This window comes from Hippopotamus amphibius, chromosome 7 (assembly GCF_030028045.1).
Source record: "Hippopotamus amphibius kiboko isolate mHipAmp2 chromosome 7, mHipAmp2.hap2, whole genome shotgun sequence".
NCBI classification, from domain to species: domain Eukaryota; kingdom Metazoa; phylum Chordata; class Mammalia; order Artiodactyla; family Hippopotamidae; genus Hippopotamus; species Hippopotamus amphibius.
In genome coordinates, this window is record NC_080192.1 from 21,725,835 (window position 1) to 21,743,454 (window position 17,620).

Genomic DNA, 17,620 nt, shown 5'->3' on the forward strand with positions numbered 1-17,620 from the left:
TGACAGATGATGTATATTATATATCTGTTCCTTCTGTTGTCCCTTTATATCATAACTTTTTAATCACTTACATAATTATTTGTTTAAATACGTTCTACTATTTCTTTTTATTGAACTTAGGAGATAGGCTCCCAGCACCATTTCAAATTTGTTAATGAGTTGTTGAATGAATTCTGTCAGTGAAGTAAAATGCCCATAAGAGACTATCGAAGATAAAATAATATAATAAATGAAGTTTTAGGAATTGTAATTCCATATGCTTTTATGTACTACATATATGTAACCCTTCAATACTTATTTCCATTTTGCAAAAGAATAAAAATAGGCAAAATTGGAATTTGTCTTTTAACATTATTGTACTAATTATGATTTAGTACCTTGCTTTCAGCAAAATAAATTTTCTGACAATTTAATCTTGTTTGCCATATTTTGAATTCTAGCACCATACTAGTTATATTTTTATTGTTTAACATGAAGTTTTAGCAGTATTCTTTCTTGAAACTTCTGAAAAATTTACCATCTTCTTACAGGTGAAACTGTGACTGGAGAATTATCGAAACTCTTGGATGAAATAAAGCTCTGTCAAGAAAAGGATTATTCTTTTGAAGATTTGTGCCACACAATATCAGACCACTACTTAGATAATTTGAGCAAGATTTCAGAGGAAGAACTTGGGAAAAATGGAAGCCAGAGTGTAGTAAGTAAGGGGGGAAAGAAGACAATGCATCTGTCTTTGCCAGTTCATTGTGTACCTGAGAGGTGTAGGATTTATGCGTTGTCCTATCTTCAGATTTAGCTAGTGTCAGATGTCAAGCTTCCTGTTGCTCTTTCCCTGATATTCATTGGTGTTTCATTCTCACCGCATGTGTAGGGAAGAGATGCTTTGATAAGTCACTTATAGTTTGTGATGATCTCACTACTGTTAGACCCTCTTAACACATGAATTCATAGTTTCTTTATGTTCTTTAGTTTTATTGGGCATAATGATACTGGTTTCCAAAGAAAGAAGAAAACCTGCCTTTTGTCTTTTTTTTCCTGTTTTCTCTGTAATCTGAGTCTAACCCTATCTTGAAGAAGAAAGACAAAGCCAAGCCAGGCGTGTTTACTTACCCAGCCACTCTGTAAGTCATAGTAGGAGAGAGACACTATGGAAAGTTGGACGAGCATATTTTTATAATCTGTAAGCAACCTAGAAGCTCAGAATTTAAATCATAAGTTAGAGATTCTTGCTTATGTGGAGTTTTATATTAACACTATAGCAAGAAAAACTATAGAGAATCAGTCAGATTAAAGTCAAGATTTGTGAAACTGTCTTTTGTCCTATAGAGGAAGGATTTGTAGGATGCATTGGTATTAAAGGAAATGCATTATTATGATATGAAACCTTTTCTCACTTTTAGAACTTAATTTGTCATAGAAATATTATACTTTCTTCGAAAGCCAGTAATAGAGTGGATTGTGTTAAGTATGTCATTTTATTTATGAAAGTTAAAAAAAATTGCTAAGTATAGTGACTGTTATGAGAACATTTACTTCATTGAGTTACTTAATGTGATCAGTGACACTTTCCCAGGGTAGTAATTGATAGTTTAGGTCCATGGCCCGTCTTACCTTCTAGGCCTGTTTGTTTTTTTTCTTTGCCACCCTGTCTTTTGTAAAACATTATATTATTGGCTCCAATAAAAGCTCTTTAAGAATAATTATGATTAATTATATATATACTGAAGTAAATACTTGTAGGTTTTACCAAGTGAAATTTTTATATTGATGAAATATTTGCTGTAGTAATTTTAATGTTAGGGAAAAACTCCTTGTTTAAAAAAAATCTAAATCAGATCTATGTTAACTCCAATTACAAACAAGTTACATTTCAACATTTCCTTGAAAGTTGGTTAGAGATTAAGACATATTTATCCTACATAAACAGTACATAGTGTTTAGGTCCATTCCTAAAGATTTCTCTAAAGTGGCTGCTTCTGGCCCTCTACTTCTTAACCCACAGATATTCTGAAAGCCCTAATTTTCTAGACCAGTGGTTTCTAAACTTTTCTTGTTGTATGTACCAGTAGTAAACAAATTTTGAGCAAACATCCCAAATGTACTTATTTATAATTTTATACATATATTTATGACTTTACATATATATATTATACACACACACATTCTTTTTTTTTTTAATTTTTTTATTTTTATATATATACATTTTTATTTTTATTTATTTTTTTATTTTTTTTATTTTTGGGGGGGTACACCAAGTTCAATCATCTGTTTTCACACACTCTTAATCTAAGAATATATGCTGTAAATTATGGGGCATGCACTATGAGAGAAATTCACGTGAGTAGGATAAAGAATAAGTATAAAATAGAAGATCTTATTTTTTTTTCTTTCATTCTGTTGGTATCTTGTACACCTTGGTGTCTACATGGTCTGCTTGGAGACCATCATTCAAACTTATAGCTTTTGGGTGGTGATGGCAGGGCCTTTTGGCATTGAAAGGGTGACATAATTTGGGGAAGTGATGCCCATTTTTTTTTAAAGTCAAAGACTGTTATTGTAATAGTAGTAAGGGAGAAATTAATGCTCATAAGTTGAAGTTATGTTCAAAATTCAAGCTTCTACTTTCATAAAGCAATCATTTTTTATTCCTGTGACAAAACTTTATATTGAGTTCTTTGAAAATATTGTCATACAAAATATTAAAGGTTACATGAGGTATAAAAGCAGAGGGTACATATAAGTAAGAGCAAGCAGTTCTATTTATCTGGAATAATAAAGTTTATAAAGGGGGGCAATGGGAGATAAGATTAGAAGATAGGTTGAGGTCAGGGCGTGGATGATTTTGAATGTCAGGCTGAGAATCTTGGTATTTATTTTTTAGGAAATGAGAAGAATCTAAAGGATTTTAGACACATAAAAGGCATTATTGGAAGTGGCCTTTCAGAAATTGAATCTGATAGAAACTTGTTATTGAATGTTTTAAAAGTAATGCAATTTCTTTGACCCTTTTGTATAGCCTGTTTTTATTTGGGTTCATTCTTGTTTTGTTGAATATCTGTTTCCATTTATCAAAAGTGTTTTTCCAAGTTTTTAAAATGAATTATACTCTCAAATTATGCAAAAATTTAATTGAGTACTTACAGATCACCTGATATAGATGGTCATTACTGTGTTGTGAGCTGTAGAATTTATAATAGCAATAATGAGATGTGGTTTCTGACTTCAAGGAGTTCAAAATTTCTGCTCCAAGAAATCTTCAATCATAGTGTGCAGATAAGACTAACATATAAACAACAAATATATAAGACCTGACATTTATTAGGTGCTTGCTGTTTGCTGTTCTAATGCTTTATATGACTAAGCCACCTAATCGACACAGTAATCCTAACAATGGAGTTGCAGATTTAGGAAATGACTCAGCTGGCAAGTAGCAGATTTAGGATTCAAACTCAGAGCCAATGTCATTATTTCCCAGCTACATTTCTTATAATAAACTACCCTGTGGCCAAAGGAATGTTTTTTTAAAGAGAGAGATTGGTGATTTATAGGTATTCATTGAAGTCTTCATGAAGGTAGGGCAAAATTAAAATGGGATCTGGAGGAAGGGGAGATATTCTTTGCACTTGTATTGGAATGAATGAATGAATGGGAGAGGGTTCTAGCCTGAAGAAATAGTATGTGCAAAAGCACAGAGATGAGGCGTAGCATTTAACATGAGAATGATTTACCATGAGAATTTGAAAAGTAGTGAGGAATAAAGCTGGATAAGTAATGATAATATGTAACACTGATGGAACACTTTATATATATTAACTGATTTAATCCTCACACTAACCCTATGAGATAGGTAGTAGTATTCCTCCCATTTTACAGATAAGAAAACAGAGGCACAGAGAACTTGTATGACTTTCCTAAGTTTACATGGTAAGTACCAGGGCCAGGATCTGAACAAAGGCAGTCGGGCTGGAGCCATACCCCTCACCACTCAACTATTTTGTTAGAGAACAGGGACTGATAATTAGATTTGGGAAGCTATTCAGAAGTTTAATATTGATGCTGAGGAGAATAACTTTTGAGTATGGGAGTTCTGTCATGAAGGTCAGGGGTCCCCAACCCCCAGGCCTCGGACCAGTATGGGTCTGTGGCCTGTTAGGAACCAGCTGCAGCCGCACAGCAGGAGGTGAGCTGTGGTTGAGGGAGCGAAGCTTCATCTGCAGGTCCCATCGTTCACATTAACGCATGAGCCATCCCCCACCTTGCTTGAATTACTACCTGAACCATCCCAACCCCCGCCCCCCACCCCGTCCGTGGAAATATTGTCCTCCATGAAACTGGTCCCTGGTGGCAAAAATGTTGGGGACCACTGATGAAGGTGACATTTTTATGAGATAAAAGTGGTAACTGCCTGTCAGATGTTCTGGGGAGGGACCCAAACAGTGATTCTCAGCAGTGGTCATACATCAGACTTATCTGGGAAGGCTCCAAAAAATACTGACACCCTCAGGTATCATGGCAGACCTACCAAATCAGAATTGTTTTGGGTGACTCTGAGCATTGTTCTTTTAAGAAGCTTATTCTAATGTGCACGTAATTGGCCTAGAGGACCAAAAATCTGCTAGGATCTTACTGAGGTAATTCAGGCCTCAGATTATGAGTCTGAACTGAGGTCTTGATAACACCACAGAATTATAGAATTTTAGATCTAAATAAATCTCATAGATCTTCTGGTGCCCCGCCCAGTTCCCACACTGCAGTGTAAGAGCTCTCTTGAATTAGGGAGGTTTTCAGTATATCATTAAGGAAAATTCAAACTGTAGTCCAGCCGTAGTCCTAAATTACAATTCTTTCTATATTATAATGCAGTGTTAAATATGGAAAACATTTTTGTTTGTTTGTTTATTATTCACATTACTGGCTGAAGAATGGGCATTTGGATTCAGTTAAAATTTAGTTTTAGATGAAATGAACCTTTCAACTTATTCATTTCCATTTATTTGGAATTATTTCCAAAAATAATTCCAAAAGTAATTTAGAAGAAATCAAAATGTAAGGAAAACATGTTTTGTAGCACTTATGTTATTAATAAATGTATTTTTCATATTAATTATTTGGCTCAAATTTTGTGGGTATTTTAACTGTTCTTTATCAGTTTAGCTTTTATTGCTTTTTTTCTTCCAATAGAGGGCACTCTAATTCAGTAATTTAAAATACAAAATCAGCCGTCTTATGTAAGAACTTTTATTTTTGAATTGGAGCTTTTAGTTTTATTAAAATATTGGCCTTAAGGTGGTAGTTTGAATAATTTTACTAAAATAAGTGAATTAGAAATGAAATTCTTATTATGATTATATGTATTTGATAGAAGGTTTTACATTTAATGTGAAGGGCAGCTCAAGTTAAAATTACATTTTATCTTGCATAAATTTTAATTCAAAAGTCAGTCTGTTTTAAATGCTTTTATAATATCCATATGGAATCATTTTCTAAGTTGAATTAAGACATTATATAATCTAGAATGTAAATTTTGAAGAAATAAAAATATCTTCACATTCTTTATCAACCCCTGTAATTTAGGTTTTTGAAAGAATATAAAATTATCTGAAAAAAAAACTTTCTGTTCTCTTCGTTTTTCCAAGCCATATATGCAGCTTTCCCTCCATGTGTGTAAACAACATACACAACTCTTAAATGTGAACACACCATGCCTTAGAGAAATTTGATGATAGCATAAAGATCAGTGGAGCAGATTTCAGAATTTAGGTTTCAAGAAAACATTTTTTTAAGATATAAAATTAAAAAGGCGTTATTGCCTCATCAGCCTATGTCTCTAAGAAATAAATAAGAAGCATCAGGGTTGAAATGCATTATGTATTTTTTCCCCTGAGGGAAAACCTAGACACAAGCAAGCATCTAAGGGTTATTGTTTGAAAGGGGTTGTGTTGGCAGGTTTTGTGCAATTTAACTCTTCTCGTTTATCTCTTTTATGTTATTTCACTTTCGGTCCAATGTAAAATGCTTGATTACGTGTAAGCTTTCTGAAGTATGAGATATTTTATTTAGTATTCAAGATTTCAGATTCAACTTCTCAGTTTTTAAGCCTAGTTTCTATAAATTGCATGGCAGCACTATTACTCAGGTCTGCACATGTTAGGGAGGAATAGCAAACATGGCAAATAATTGAACTTACATGAAAAATTATTTCAGTAAACTGAGATTCTTGGCTCAAAATGAAAACACAGAAGTCAATGGGAATTAATATAAAATCCCCAATTAGATTCCTAAAAATTCAGTGATATAAGATAGGAGAGATTTAATTTGGGGAAATAGTTCACGCAAAAAGTTCTGGGTGTTTAAATGACCACAGTTGCAGTGTGAACCAACATTGAAATGTGGCTGCTGAAAATCAATAAACAGTTGCCAAGCTATGATCTCTGAAAATAGCATTTATTAAGTACTGAGTTTTAACTAAGTTCTAGACATTGTGGTAAGCATGTTAAAGTCATTATCTCCTTTATTCCTCACAGCAGTGCCATGAGGTAGGTTTTATTATCCTCAGTGTGGAAATTAAGAGTAAAATAATTTGGCCAGGGTTATAGAACTATCAAAAAAATAAAGCTGTGATCTGAATTTAGGTTTGATATCTTACAGGGTCATGATTCTAATCATTAGGTCAGCCTGTCTGTCGTTAGTATCTTCCACATTGACTACCCTTATCTTTTCATCATCCCTACCATTTTGCAGGTTCACCCAGATTATTGCAAGAGCCTTTTATTCTGTCTGCTTCTAGTCTCCTCTCTTCATTTGCTCCAGTTTATTCTTGACACTGTCGCCAAATCAATATGCCTTAAGTGCAGTTCTGATTATTTCAATCTCCTCAAAGCTAGAACTGGTCCTCACTATACAAATTCAATACAGAATTTTAACTCTGGCATTCAAGGTCCTCTGTGTTCTAGCTTCATCGTATATTTTCAGCCTAATTCCATTAATGTCTTAGATAAATTTAATGTTTTCGTAAAATAGATTATTCTCAAGTGTGTCTTTCCTTCTCTCTGCTCATGTTCATGATGTTTTATTCATATATAATTCTTTTCCCTATTGTCTTTACTTATTGAAAACCATCCTTCACAAAACCTTTTTTGACCCTCCTATTTAGACCCAATTATTTGGAAATCTATTATGTAAATTTCATAGTCTGATGTGTAGTGTTGGTTTGTAAATCTTTTTTTGGCTTTGCTTAGAAGTCCATTGATGATGGGGAAATATTGATCTCTGTGTGTGCGTGTGTGTATCTGTAGTATAGTTCCTCATTCACATGCTTAATAAACATCTGTTGAATTGATATGATAGGCAATGGACATCAAAAAGTCTGTTTAATAACTGAATTTGGTGTTGTAGTACGGGAAGAGCTCTAACAAGGAGTCTTTTTAATCTCAGAAAAACTTCCTCTGTTGGTTGATGTTTCAAATAATGAATGCATCACCATTTGTTTTGAAGATGAAGTGAAATACCCAGTTAAACTATATTATATACTTCCTCACAACATAAAATCACAAACATTTTAGCTCAAGTCATATCTTTTTTAGGTAGTAATGCATCTCTTTTATGATAACAAAAAAGTCTTACATTGCAAATACCATGTTTGATTCCTGATAACATATAAAAAGGAAATCCACTGTAAGAATATGGGAACATATGTCTCATTTATATTATTACATTTTCAAATCTTCAATTCTATATTAAACATTTTTTGAATTCGAATCTGTTATTCTTTCTGTATAAGTTTAGAGGGACTATTTTTGAAGTAGTTTTTTTAGTTAATCATGAAAGAAAATGGGCTTAAGCCAGCACCCTCTGTTTTTCCCCTAATTGTTAATGATTCTTGCTGATTATGATGTGCTCAACTGATGTGTAGTATTAATGTGTGCACATTGTAAAATGTGTTTGACATTAAAATATCTCTTAATACTAAGAGTATTCTGTTAAGGTATCCAAAGGCAGCAAACTCCCTTCCTAATTAAACTTTTATATATCAAATTTTATGAAGTTTGCAAAGAGATCATTTTATCTACTCTGCAGATACAACATCAGCCAATTTTTGTTTTGATATTTCCATTCTCTCTGATCTCTCTATAATATCTAACTTGAATTTAGTCTTCCTAATAGAAGAACTCAGCTATTATGATTTCCCTGAGAATCTATACTTTATACTCAGGAGTTAATTGTAATGTTTTGTTGAAAATTTGATAATATTTCAACTTTCTTCTAACCTTACTCTCCAGATAATGATGAAGTTAATTTTTGACAACTCCCAGCTGCCTGTCTCATCTACCGTGTGCATTTGCTGTAATGCACCTGATTTGTAATTCTATTTCATGGTGTGCATTTGAGAGTTCTTGATTCTCTTTTGGAGTAAAGGCCTTGGACAGCCTGCCATTATAAAGGAATCCCATTTACTTCCTAATGTCAGAGGAAATCAGTCTAGAGCCTGAGCTTAAAGAGGCATGTCAGTGGCAATAATCACTTATCTTTGTGTTCAGGGAAATGTTTTTGACCTTGAAGAGTAAATTAATTCTAATGGAGTATTGGACTAGTAACCAAGAAAAAATTACTGAAATCGCTCATGCTTCTAACATATTTTATCATGGGACCATTTGGGACATGACTACGGAATATCGGAATCAATTCGGCCTCTAACAGATAAAGAATTAGATTTCTCTACAGTACAATCAAAGTCAATAACAGTAGATGGAAAAGATACTGTGTGACCTGCTTTAATCTCAGGCTTAGAATTTTAAAATTGTCTGGTATTATTTTAACTTGCTTTTGCCAGAATTTTTATTTCTACCATCTATGCTTTTTAAAGTCTACATGTTTCTTTTGCTTGCAGTTTCACAGCAGTTCCATTTAGTTCATAATCGACAGTCTATACTACCAAATAATTAATAATGAGAAACAAAGTCTTAATTTACAGAAGAATGAGCTAGTCAGGAAAATGAATTTGACGGGGAATGAAAGGTCCTAAAATGAACAAAGATACACCAGTGAGAAGTGTGTATTAGTAAAAGTGGAAATAGCTTGCCCTCAGGGTAAATGAGACACACATTGACATATGTTATATCTTTTCCTATAATCATCCATTCTATGTTGCTGCAATAAATCTATTCTAGCCTTGAAGAAGATTTTCTTTTTACCCTGTAACCCTACTTTTTCTTAGCATGGTACCATTTTCCTAAACATTTAAAGTATCTTTATTGCCATAGTTATTATCATCAGCTTCACTAACTTATTGAATCCCCACATTAAGGAATTATGCTAATTTCTTTAATAACGTGTATTTGTAACTTGGAGTAACATTATAGTGTAGAGAACAGGAGCTTTGAACTCAAATAGACTTGTGTTTGAATCCCAGTTCTACTCCTTAGATAAATATTACCCTGATCTTTAGATTTCTCATCTGCAACGTAGTGTATCTAAAAAGCCTTTCTCACCTCAACCTACTGAATCAGAATGTCTGAAGGTGGATTATTTTACCATAAACTCCGTAGGTAATTCTGATGGTCTTTGTGAACTGCACTAGAACTTTCTTTAAATGTTGATTTCTTTAAGTCAACTACCCAGACCCATTTTCTTCTTACCCACATGGATCTATGGATCTCAGATTCCAATGATCTGACCTTAATTTGCCTTTCTTTTTCTGCTCCTGTGAATTCAAATTTGACTGGTCATCAAGGCAAAATGACTTTGCTTTTAAGGTTTGCTTTTTCTGTTTCTGTGTAAAGTGCCATTGGAATTTTGATAGTTATTGCATTGAATCTATAGATGGCTTTGGGATAGTATGGAACTTTTAACAATATTAATTCTTCTGATCCATGAATACAGAGTATCTTTCTATATGTTTGTATCTTGATTTTTTTAAGTGTTGTAGTTTTCAGTATATAGATCTTTCACTTCCTTGGTTAAATTTATACCTAAGTATTATATTATTTTTGATACTATTATAAATAGGATTGTTTTTTTAATTTATTTTTAAGATGTTTTGTTGTTACTATATAGAAATGCAAATGATTTCTGTATGTTGGTTTTGTATCCTGCAATTTAACTGAATTTGTTGATTAGCTCTAAGTTTTTTTGGTGGATTCTGTTAGAATCTAAGATCCACAGATGGAGGTGGAGTCTTTAGAATTTTCATATATGAAATCATATTGTCTGCAGACAAAGACAGTTTTACTCTTTCCTTTCTGATTTGTATGCCTTTTATTTGTTTTTCTTGCCTGATTGTTCTGGCTAGGACTTATAGTATTGTGTTGAATAGGAGTGGTGAGAGTAGACACCCTCTTGTTTTGTTCTTAGTCTTAGAGGAAAAGCTTTCAACCTTTCACCATTGAGTATGATGTTAGCTGTGGGCTTGTCATATATGACCTTTATTACGTTGAGATATATTCTTTCTATACCCAATTTGTTGAGACTTTTTTATCGTAAAAGGATGTTGAATTTTGTCAAAAGCTTTTTCTGCATCTATTGAGATGATTGTATGATTTTTATCTTTCATTCTATGTAACTTAACTTTTAATAATAGTTTTATATTTGAAATTAAGTAAAAATGATGTTAAAGGGGAGACGGATCAAGATGGCGGAGTAGGAGGACGTGCGCTCACTCCCTCTTGCAAGAGCACAGGAATTACAACTAACTGCTGAACAATCATCGACAGAAAGATACTGGAACTCACCAAAAAAGACACCCCACATCCAGAGACAAAGGAGAAGCCACAATGAGACGGTAGGAGGGGCACAATCAAATCCCATCAGTGCTGGGTGCGTGACTCACAAACTGGAGAACAGTTATACTGTAAAAGTCCACCCACTAAAGTGAGGGTTCTGAGCCCCACATCAGGCTTCCCAACCTGGGAGTCCAGCAACGGGGGGAGGAATCCCCAGAGAATCAGACTTTGAAAGCCAGCGGTATTTGATTGCAGGACCTCCACAGGACTGAGGGAAACAGACTCCACTCTTAGAGGGCACGCAAAAAAGTGTGCTCACCAGGACCCAGGGGGAGGAGCAGTGACCCCATAGGAGACTGAACCAGACCTACCTGCTGGTGTTGGAGGGTTGCCGGTGGAGGTGGGGGCAGCTGTGGCTCACTGAGGAGACAGGGACACTGGGGGCAGAGGTTCTGGGAACTGCTCATTCGCATGAGCCCTCCCAGAGTCTGCCATTAGCCCCACTAAAGAGCCTGTAAGCTCCACTGCTGGGTAGCCTCAGGCCAAACATCAAACAAGGTGGGAACACAGTCCCACCCATTGGCAGACAAGCAGGTTAAAGTTTTACTGAGCTCCACCCACCAAATCAGATTAAAGTCTTACTGAGCTCTGCCCACCCAGTCCTACCCACCATCAGTCCCTCCCATCAGGAAGCATGTTCCAGCCTCCTAGGTAGCTTCCTCCACAAGAGGGCAGACAGCAGTATCAAGCAGTATCAGCAGTATTTCCTTCTGTGGAACTGAAAACCACAGCCACAGAAAGACACAGAAAATGAAAAAGCAGAGGACTTTGTACCAGATGAAGGGACAAGCTAAAACTCCAGAAAAACAACTAAATGAAGAGGAGATAGGCACCCTTCCAGAAAAAGAATTCAGAATAATGATAGTGAAGATGATCCAGGACTTTGAAAAAAGACTGGATGCAAAGATTGAAAAGTTTACCAAAGACCTAGAAGAATTAAAGAACAAACAAACAGAGATATGCAACACAATGACAGAAATGAAAAATACATTAGAAGGAACCATTAGCAGAGTAACTGAGGCAGAAAAGCGAGTAAGTGACCTGGAAGACAGAATGGTGATCATCACTGATATGGAAAAGAATAAAGAAAAAAGAATGAAAAGAACTGAAGACAGCCTAAGAGACAATGTTAAACCCACCAACATTCGCATTATAGGGGTCCCAGAAGGAGACGAGAGAGAGAAAGGACCCGAGAAGATATTGGAAGAGATTATAGTTGAAAACTTCCCTAACATGGGAAAGGAAATAGCTACCCAAGTGCAGGAAGTGCAGAGAGTCCCAGGCAGGATAAACCCAAGGAGAAACACGCCAAGACATATAGTAGTCAAAGTGACAAAAATTAAAGACAGAGAAGTTATTAAAAGCAACAAGGGAAAAACGACAAATAACATACAAGGGAACTCCCATAAGGTTAACAGCTGATTTCTCAGCAGAAACTCTGCAAGCCAGAAGGGAGTGGCATGATATACTTCAAGTGATGAAAGAGAAGAACCTACAACCAAGAATACTCTACCCAGCAAGGATCTCATTCAGATTCAACGGAGAAATCAAAAGCTTTACAGACAAGCAACAGCTAAGAGAATTCAGCACCACCAGACCAGCCCTACAACAAATGCTAAAGGAACTTCTCTAAGCGGGAAACGTGAGAGAAGAAAAGGACCTACAAAAACAACAACAAAACAATCAAGAAAATGGTACTAGGAACATACATATTGATAATAACCTTGAATGTAAATGGACTAAATGCACCAACCAAAAGAAACAGACTGGCTGAATGGATACAAAAACAAGACCCATATATATGCTGTCTCCAAGAGACTCACTTCAGACCTAGGGACACATGCAGACTGAAAGTGAGGGGATGGAAAAAGATATTCCATGCAAATGCAAATCAAAAGAAAGCTGGAGTAGCAATACTCATATGAGATAAAATAGACTTTGAAATAAAAAATGTTACAAGAGACAAGAAAGGACACTACATGAAGATCGAGGGATCAATCCAAGAAGAGGAGCTAACAATTATAAATATATATGCACCCAATATAGGAGCACCTCAATGCATAAGGCAAATGCTAACAACTATGAAAGAGCAAATCGACAGTAACACAATCATAGTGGGGCACTTTGACACCCCACTTACACCAATGGACAGATCATCCACACAGAAAATTAATAAGGAAACACAAGCTTTAAATGACACAATAAATCAGCTGGATTTAATAGATATCTACAGGACATTATATCCAAAAACAGCAGATTACACATTCTTCTCCAGTGCACATGGAACATTCTCCAGGATAGATCACATTTTGGGTCATAAATCAAGCCTTGGTAAATTCAAGAAAATTGAAATCATATCAAGCATCTTTTCCGACCACAGCGCTATGAGATTGGAAATCAATTACAGGAAAAAAACTATAAAAAACATAAACACATGGAGGCTAAACAATATGCTACTAAATAACCAAGAGATCACTGAAGAAATCAAAGAGGAAATCAACAAATACCTAGAGACAAATGACAAGGAAAACACAATGATGCAAAACCTATGGGATGCAACAAAGGCAATTCTAAGAGGGAAGTTTATAGCAATACAATCCTACCTCAAGAAACAAGAAAAATCCCAAATAAACAACCTAACCTTACACCTAAAGAAACTAGAGAAAGAAGAGCAAACAAAACCCAAAGTTAGTAGATGGAGAGAAATCATAAAGATCAGAGCAGAAATAAATGAAATAGAGACAAAGATAACAATAGCAAAAATCAATAAAACTAAAAGCTGGTTCTTTGAGAAGATAAATAAAATCAATAAACCTTTAGCAAGACTCATCAAGAAAAAGAGGGAGAGGACTCAAATCAATAAAATTAGAAAGGAAACAGAAGTTACAACGGACACCACAGAAATAAAAGGCACCATAAGAGACTGCTACAAGCAACTATATGCCAATAAAATGAACAACCTGGATGAAATGGACAGATTCTTAGAAAAGTATAACCTTCCAAGACTGAATCAGGAAGACATAGAAAATATGAACAGACCAATCACAAGTAATGAAATTGAAATTGTGATTAAAAATCTCCTAGCAAACAAAAGTCCAGGGCCAGATGGATTCACAGGTGAATTTTATCAAACATTTAGAGAAGAGCTAACACCCATCCTTCTCAAAATCTTCCAAAAAATTGCAGAGGAAGGAATACTCCCAAGCTCATTTTATGAGGCCACCATCACCCTGATACCAAAACCAGACAAAGATACTACAAAAAAAGAAAACTACAAACCAATATCACTGATGAATTTTGATGCAAAAATCCTCAACAAAATACTAGCCAACAGAATCCAACAACATATTAAAAGGATCATACACCATGATCAAGTGGGGTTTATCCCTGGAATGCAAGGATTCTTCAATATACGCAAATCAATCAATGTGATACATCATATTAATAAATTGAAGGATAAAAACCACACAATCATCTCAATAGATGCAGAAAAAGCTTTTGATCAACACCCATTTATGATAAAAACACTCCAGAAGGTGGGCATAGAGGGAACCTACCTCAACGTAATAAGGGCCATATATGACAAACCCACAGCCAACATCATTCTCAATGGTGAAAAACTGCAAGCATTCCCTCTAAGATCAGGAACAAGACAAGGATGTCCACTCTCACCACTACTATTCAACATAGTTTTGGAAGTCCTTGCCACAGCAATCAGAGAAGAAAAAGAAATCAAAGGAATCCAAATTGAAAAAGAAGAAGTAAAACTGTCACTGTTTGCAGATGACATGATATTATACATAGAAAATCCTAAAGATGCCACCCGAAAACTACTTAAGCTAATTAATGAATTTGGTAAAAGTTGCAGGATACAAAATGAACACACAGAAATCTCTTGCATTTCTATATACTAACAATGGAAGATCAGAAAGAGAAATTAAGGAAACAATCCCATTCACCATTGCAACAAAAAGAATAAAATACCTAGGAATAAACCTAGCTAAGGAGGTAAAAGTGTGTACTCAGAAAATTATAAGACACTCATGAAAGAAATCAAAGATGATACAAACAGTTGGAGGGACATACCACGTTCTTGGATTGGAAGAATCAACATTGTGAAAATGACTATACTACCCAAAGCAATTTACGGATTCAATGCAGTCTCCATCAAATTACCAATGGCATTTTTCACAGAACTAGAAAAAGCAATTTTACGATTTGTATGGAACCACAAAAGACCCCGAATAGCCAAAACAATCTTGAGAAGGAAAAATGGAGTTGGTGGAATCAGGCTTCCTGACTTCAGGCTATACTACAAGGCTACAGTGATCAAGACAGCATGGTACTGGCACAAAAACAGAAATATAGATCAATGGAACAGAATAGAAAGCCCAGAGATAAACTGTGGTCAACTAATCTATGACAAAGGAGGCAAGGATATACAATGGAGAAAAGGCAGCCTCTTCAATAAGTGGTGCTGGGAAAACTGGACAGCTACATGTAAAAGAATGAAATTGGAACACTCCCTAACACCATACACAAAAATAAACTCAAAATGGATTAAAGACTTAAATGTAAGACCAGACACTATAAAAATCCTAGAGGAAAACATAGGAAGGACACTCTTCAATGTAAATAACAGCAAGATCTTTTTTGATCCACCCCCTAGAATAATGGAAATAAAAACAAAAATAAATAAGTGGGACCTAATGAAACTGCAAAGCTTCTGCACAGCAAAGGAAACTATAAGCAAGACGAAAAGACAACCCTCCAAGTGGGAGAAAATATTTGCAAATGAATCAACAGACAAAGGACTAATCTCCAAAATATGTAAACAGTTCATCCAGCTCAATATCAAAAAAACAAGGAACCCAGTCAAAAAATGGGCAGAAGACCTAAATAGGCCTTTCTCCAAAGAAGACATACGGATGGCCAAGAGGCACATGAAAATCTGCTCAACATCACTAATTACTAGAGAAATGCAAATAAAAACTACAATGAGGCATCACCTCACACTGGTTAGAATGGGCATCATCAGAAAATCTACAAACAGTAAATGCCGGAGAGGGTGTGGAGAAAAGGCAATGCTCTTGCACTGTTTGTTGGAATGTAAATTGATACAGCCACTATGGAGAACAGTATGGAGGTTCCTTGCAAAACTAAAAATAGAGTTACCATATGACCCAGCAGTCCCACTGCTGGGCATATACCCAGAAAACACCATAATTCAAAAAGACACATGCACTCCAATGTTCATTGCAGCACTATTTACAATAGCCAGGACATGGAAGCAACCTAAATGTCCATCAACAGATGAATGGATAAAAAAGATGTGGTACATATATACAATGGAATATTACTCAGCTGTAAAAAGCAAGGAAACTGGGACATTTGTAGAGACATGGATGGACCTAGAGACTTTCATACAGAGTGAAGTGAGTCAGAAAGAGAAAAACAAATATCGTATATTAACACATATATGTGGACTATAGAAAAATGGTACACATCAACCGGTTTGCAAGGCAGAAATAGAGACACAGATGTAGAGAACAAACATATGGACACCAAGTGGGGAAAGCAGGAAGGGTTGGGGGAGAATGAATTGGGAGATTGGGATACCAAATTGTACACTCTAAATATATGCAGTTTATTGTATGCTAACTGTATCTCAATAAAAGTTCTAAAAAAAAATGACGTTAAAGTACCATATAAAGTATAAAGTGGTATTCAAAAGAATATATTATCCTTATCATACTTTCATTTTCAGTTCTTCAGATTCAAAGACTACATTTACTACTGCTCACTTGTTCCTTAAAATTCTATCTTCTCTGTTATAACCCAACTTTGGCCTGCTTCTCCCTGACCCCCTCCTTATTTATGTAAAACTCTGTAGAAATGAAACTAAACCTGTCTATTCCAAGTGCCTGTTATCATTCCTAGCATATAGTAAATGCTCAATACATTTTTTTCTGGATGTTAAACTACTCTTTTAAAATTTGATATTACCAATATCTTCCTTTTCATCCATGCTGTTATATTTATCAGAACTCAGTTCATTCCCTCATAACTATAACCTGAAAAGTTCTGGGCAACATAAATTAAGATGAAGTCACTTCACCAGCATATTCTTTAAAGATTGTATTGGCCCAAAGCATCCTTCATGGGAGTTAAGCAAAGTGCCAGATAAGGCCTCAGGAAGAGAGATGTTCACAGAGATTGAATGTGTTTCATGTTTACAGTAACTTTTTAAAAAAAATTTATTTGGCTGCGTTGGGTTTTTGTTGCTGTGTGTGAGCTTTCTCTAGTTATGGTTAGTGGGGGCTGCTCTTCGTTGCAATGCACAGGCTTCTCATTGCAGTGGCTTCTTTTGTTTCAGAGCATGGGCTCTAGGTACGTGGGCTTCAATAGTTGCAGCATGTGGGCTCAATAGTTGTGGCTTGTGGGCTCTACAGTGCAGCCTCAGTAGTTGTGGTGCACAGGCCTAGTTGCTCTACGGCATGTGGGATCTTCCCGGACCAGGACTCAAACCCATGTCCCCTGCATTGGCAGGCAGATTCTTAACTACTTCACCACCAGGGAAGTCCTACAGTAATGTATTAATTGTCCTTCTACTGGTGTCATACTTCTTCCAATAGAATACATAACCATAACACACAGGAGAAGTGTGTGTGTGTGTGTATATGTGAAGAGGGAGAGCAGAAGAGAAGAGAAAGATTATAATGTTATCAATAAGGTCTGTACCTCTGCCCTTTGATTTAAGAGTTCTCTGATTTTATCCAATCCTTTGGAACAAGTGACATTTTATGGTTTTGAGAATGCAGCCATAAACACTGAAGAATCTG

General features: G+C 35.4%; 1 protein-coding gene across 5 annotated transcripts in view; it reads left to right on the forward strand.

Annotated features, from left to right (window-relative positions):
• The window catches only part of ANKS1B (ankyrin repeat and sterile alpha motif domain containing 1B), a 1,070,894-nt gene that overhangs the window by 176,399 nt on the left and 876,875 nt on the right, over positions 1-17,620 (forward strand). For all 5 annotated transcript variants that reach the window (XM_057741211.1, XM_057741212.1, XM_057741213.1 and 2 more), the window contains exon 8: positions 531-697. In XM_057741211.1, the coding sequence (XP_057597194.1) occupies positions 531-697 (167 nt within the window). The remainder of the gene's footprint in view (positions 1-530; positions 698-17,620) is intronic.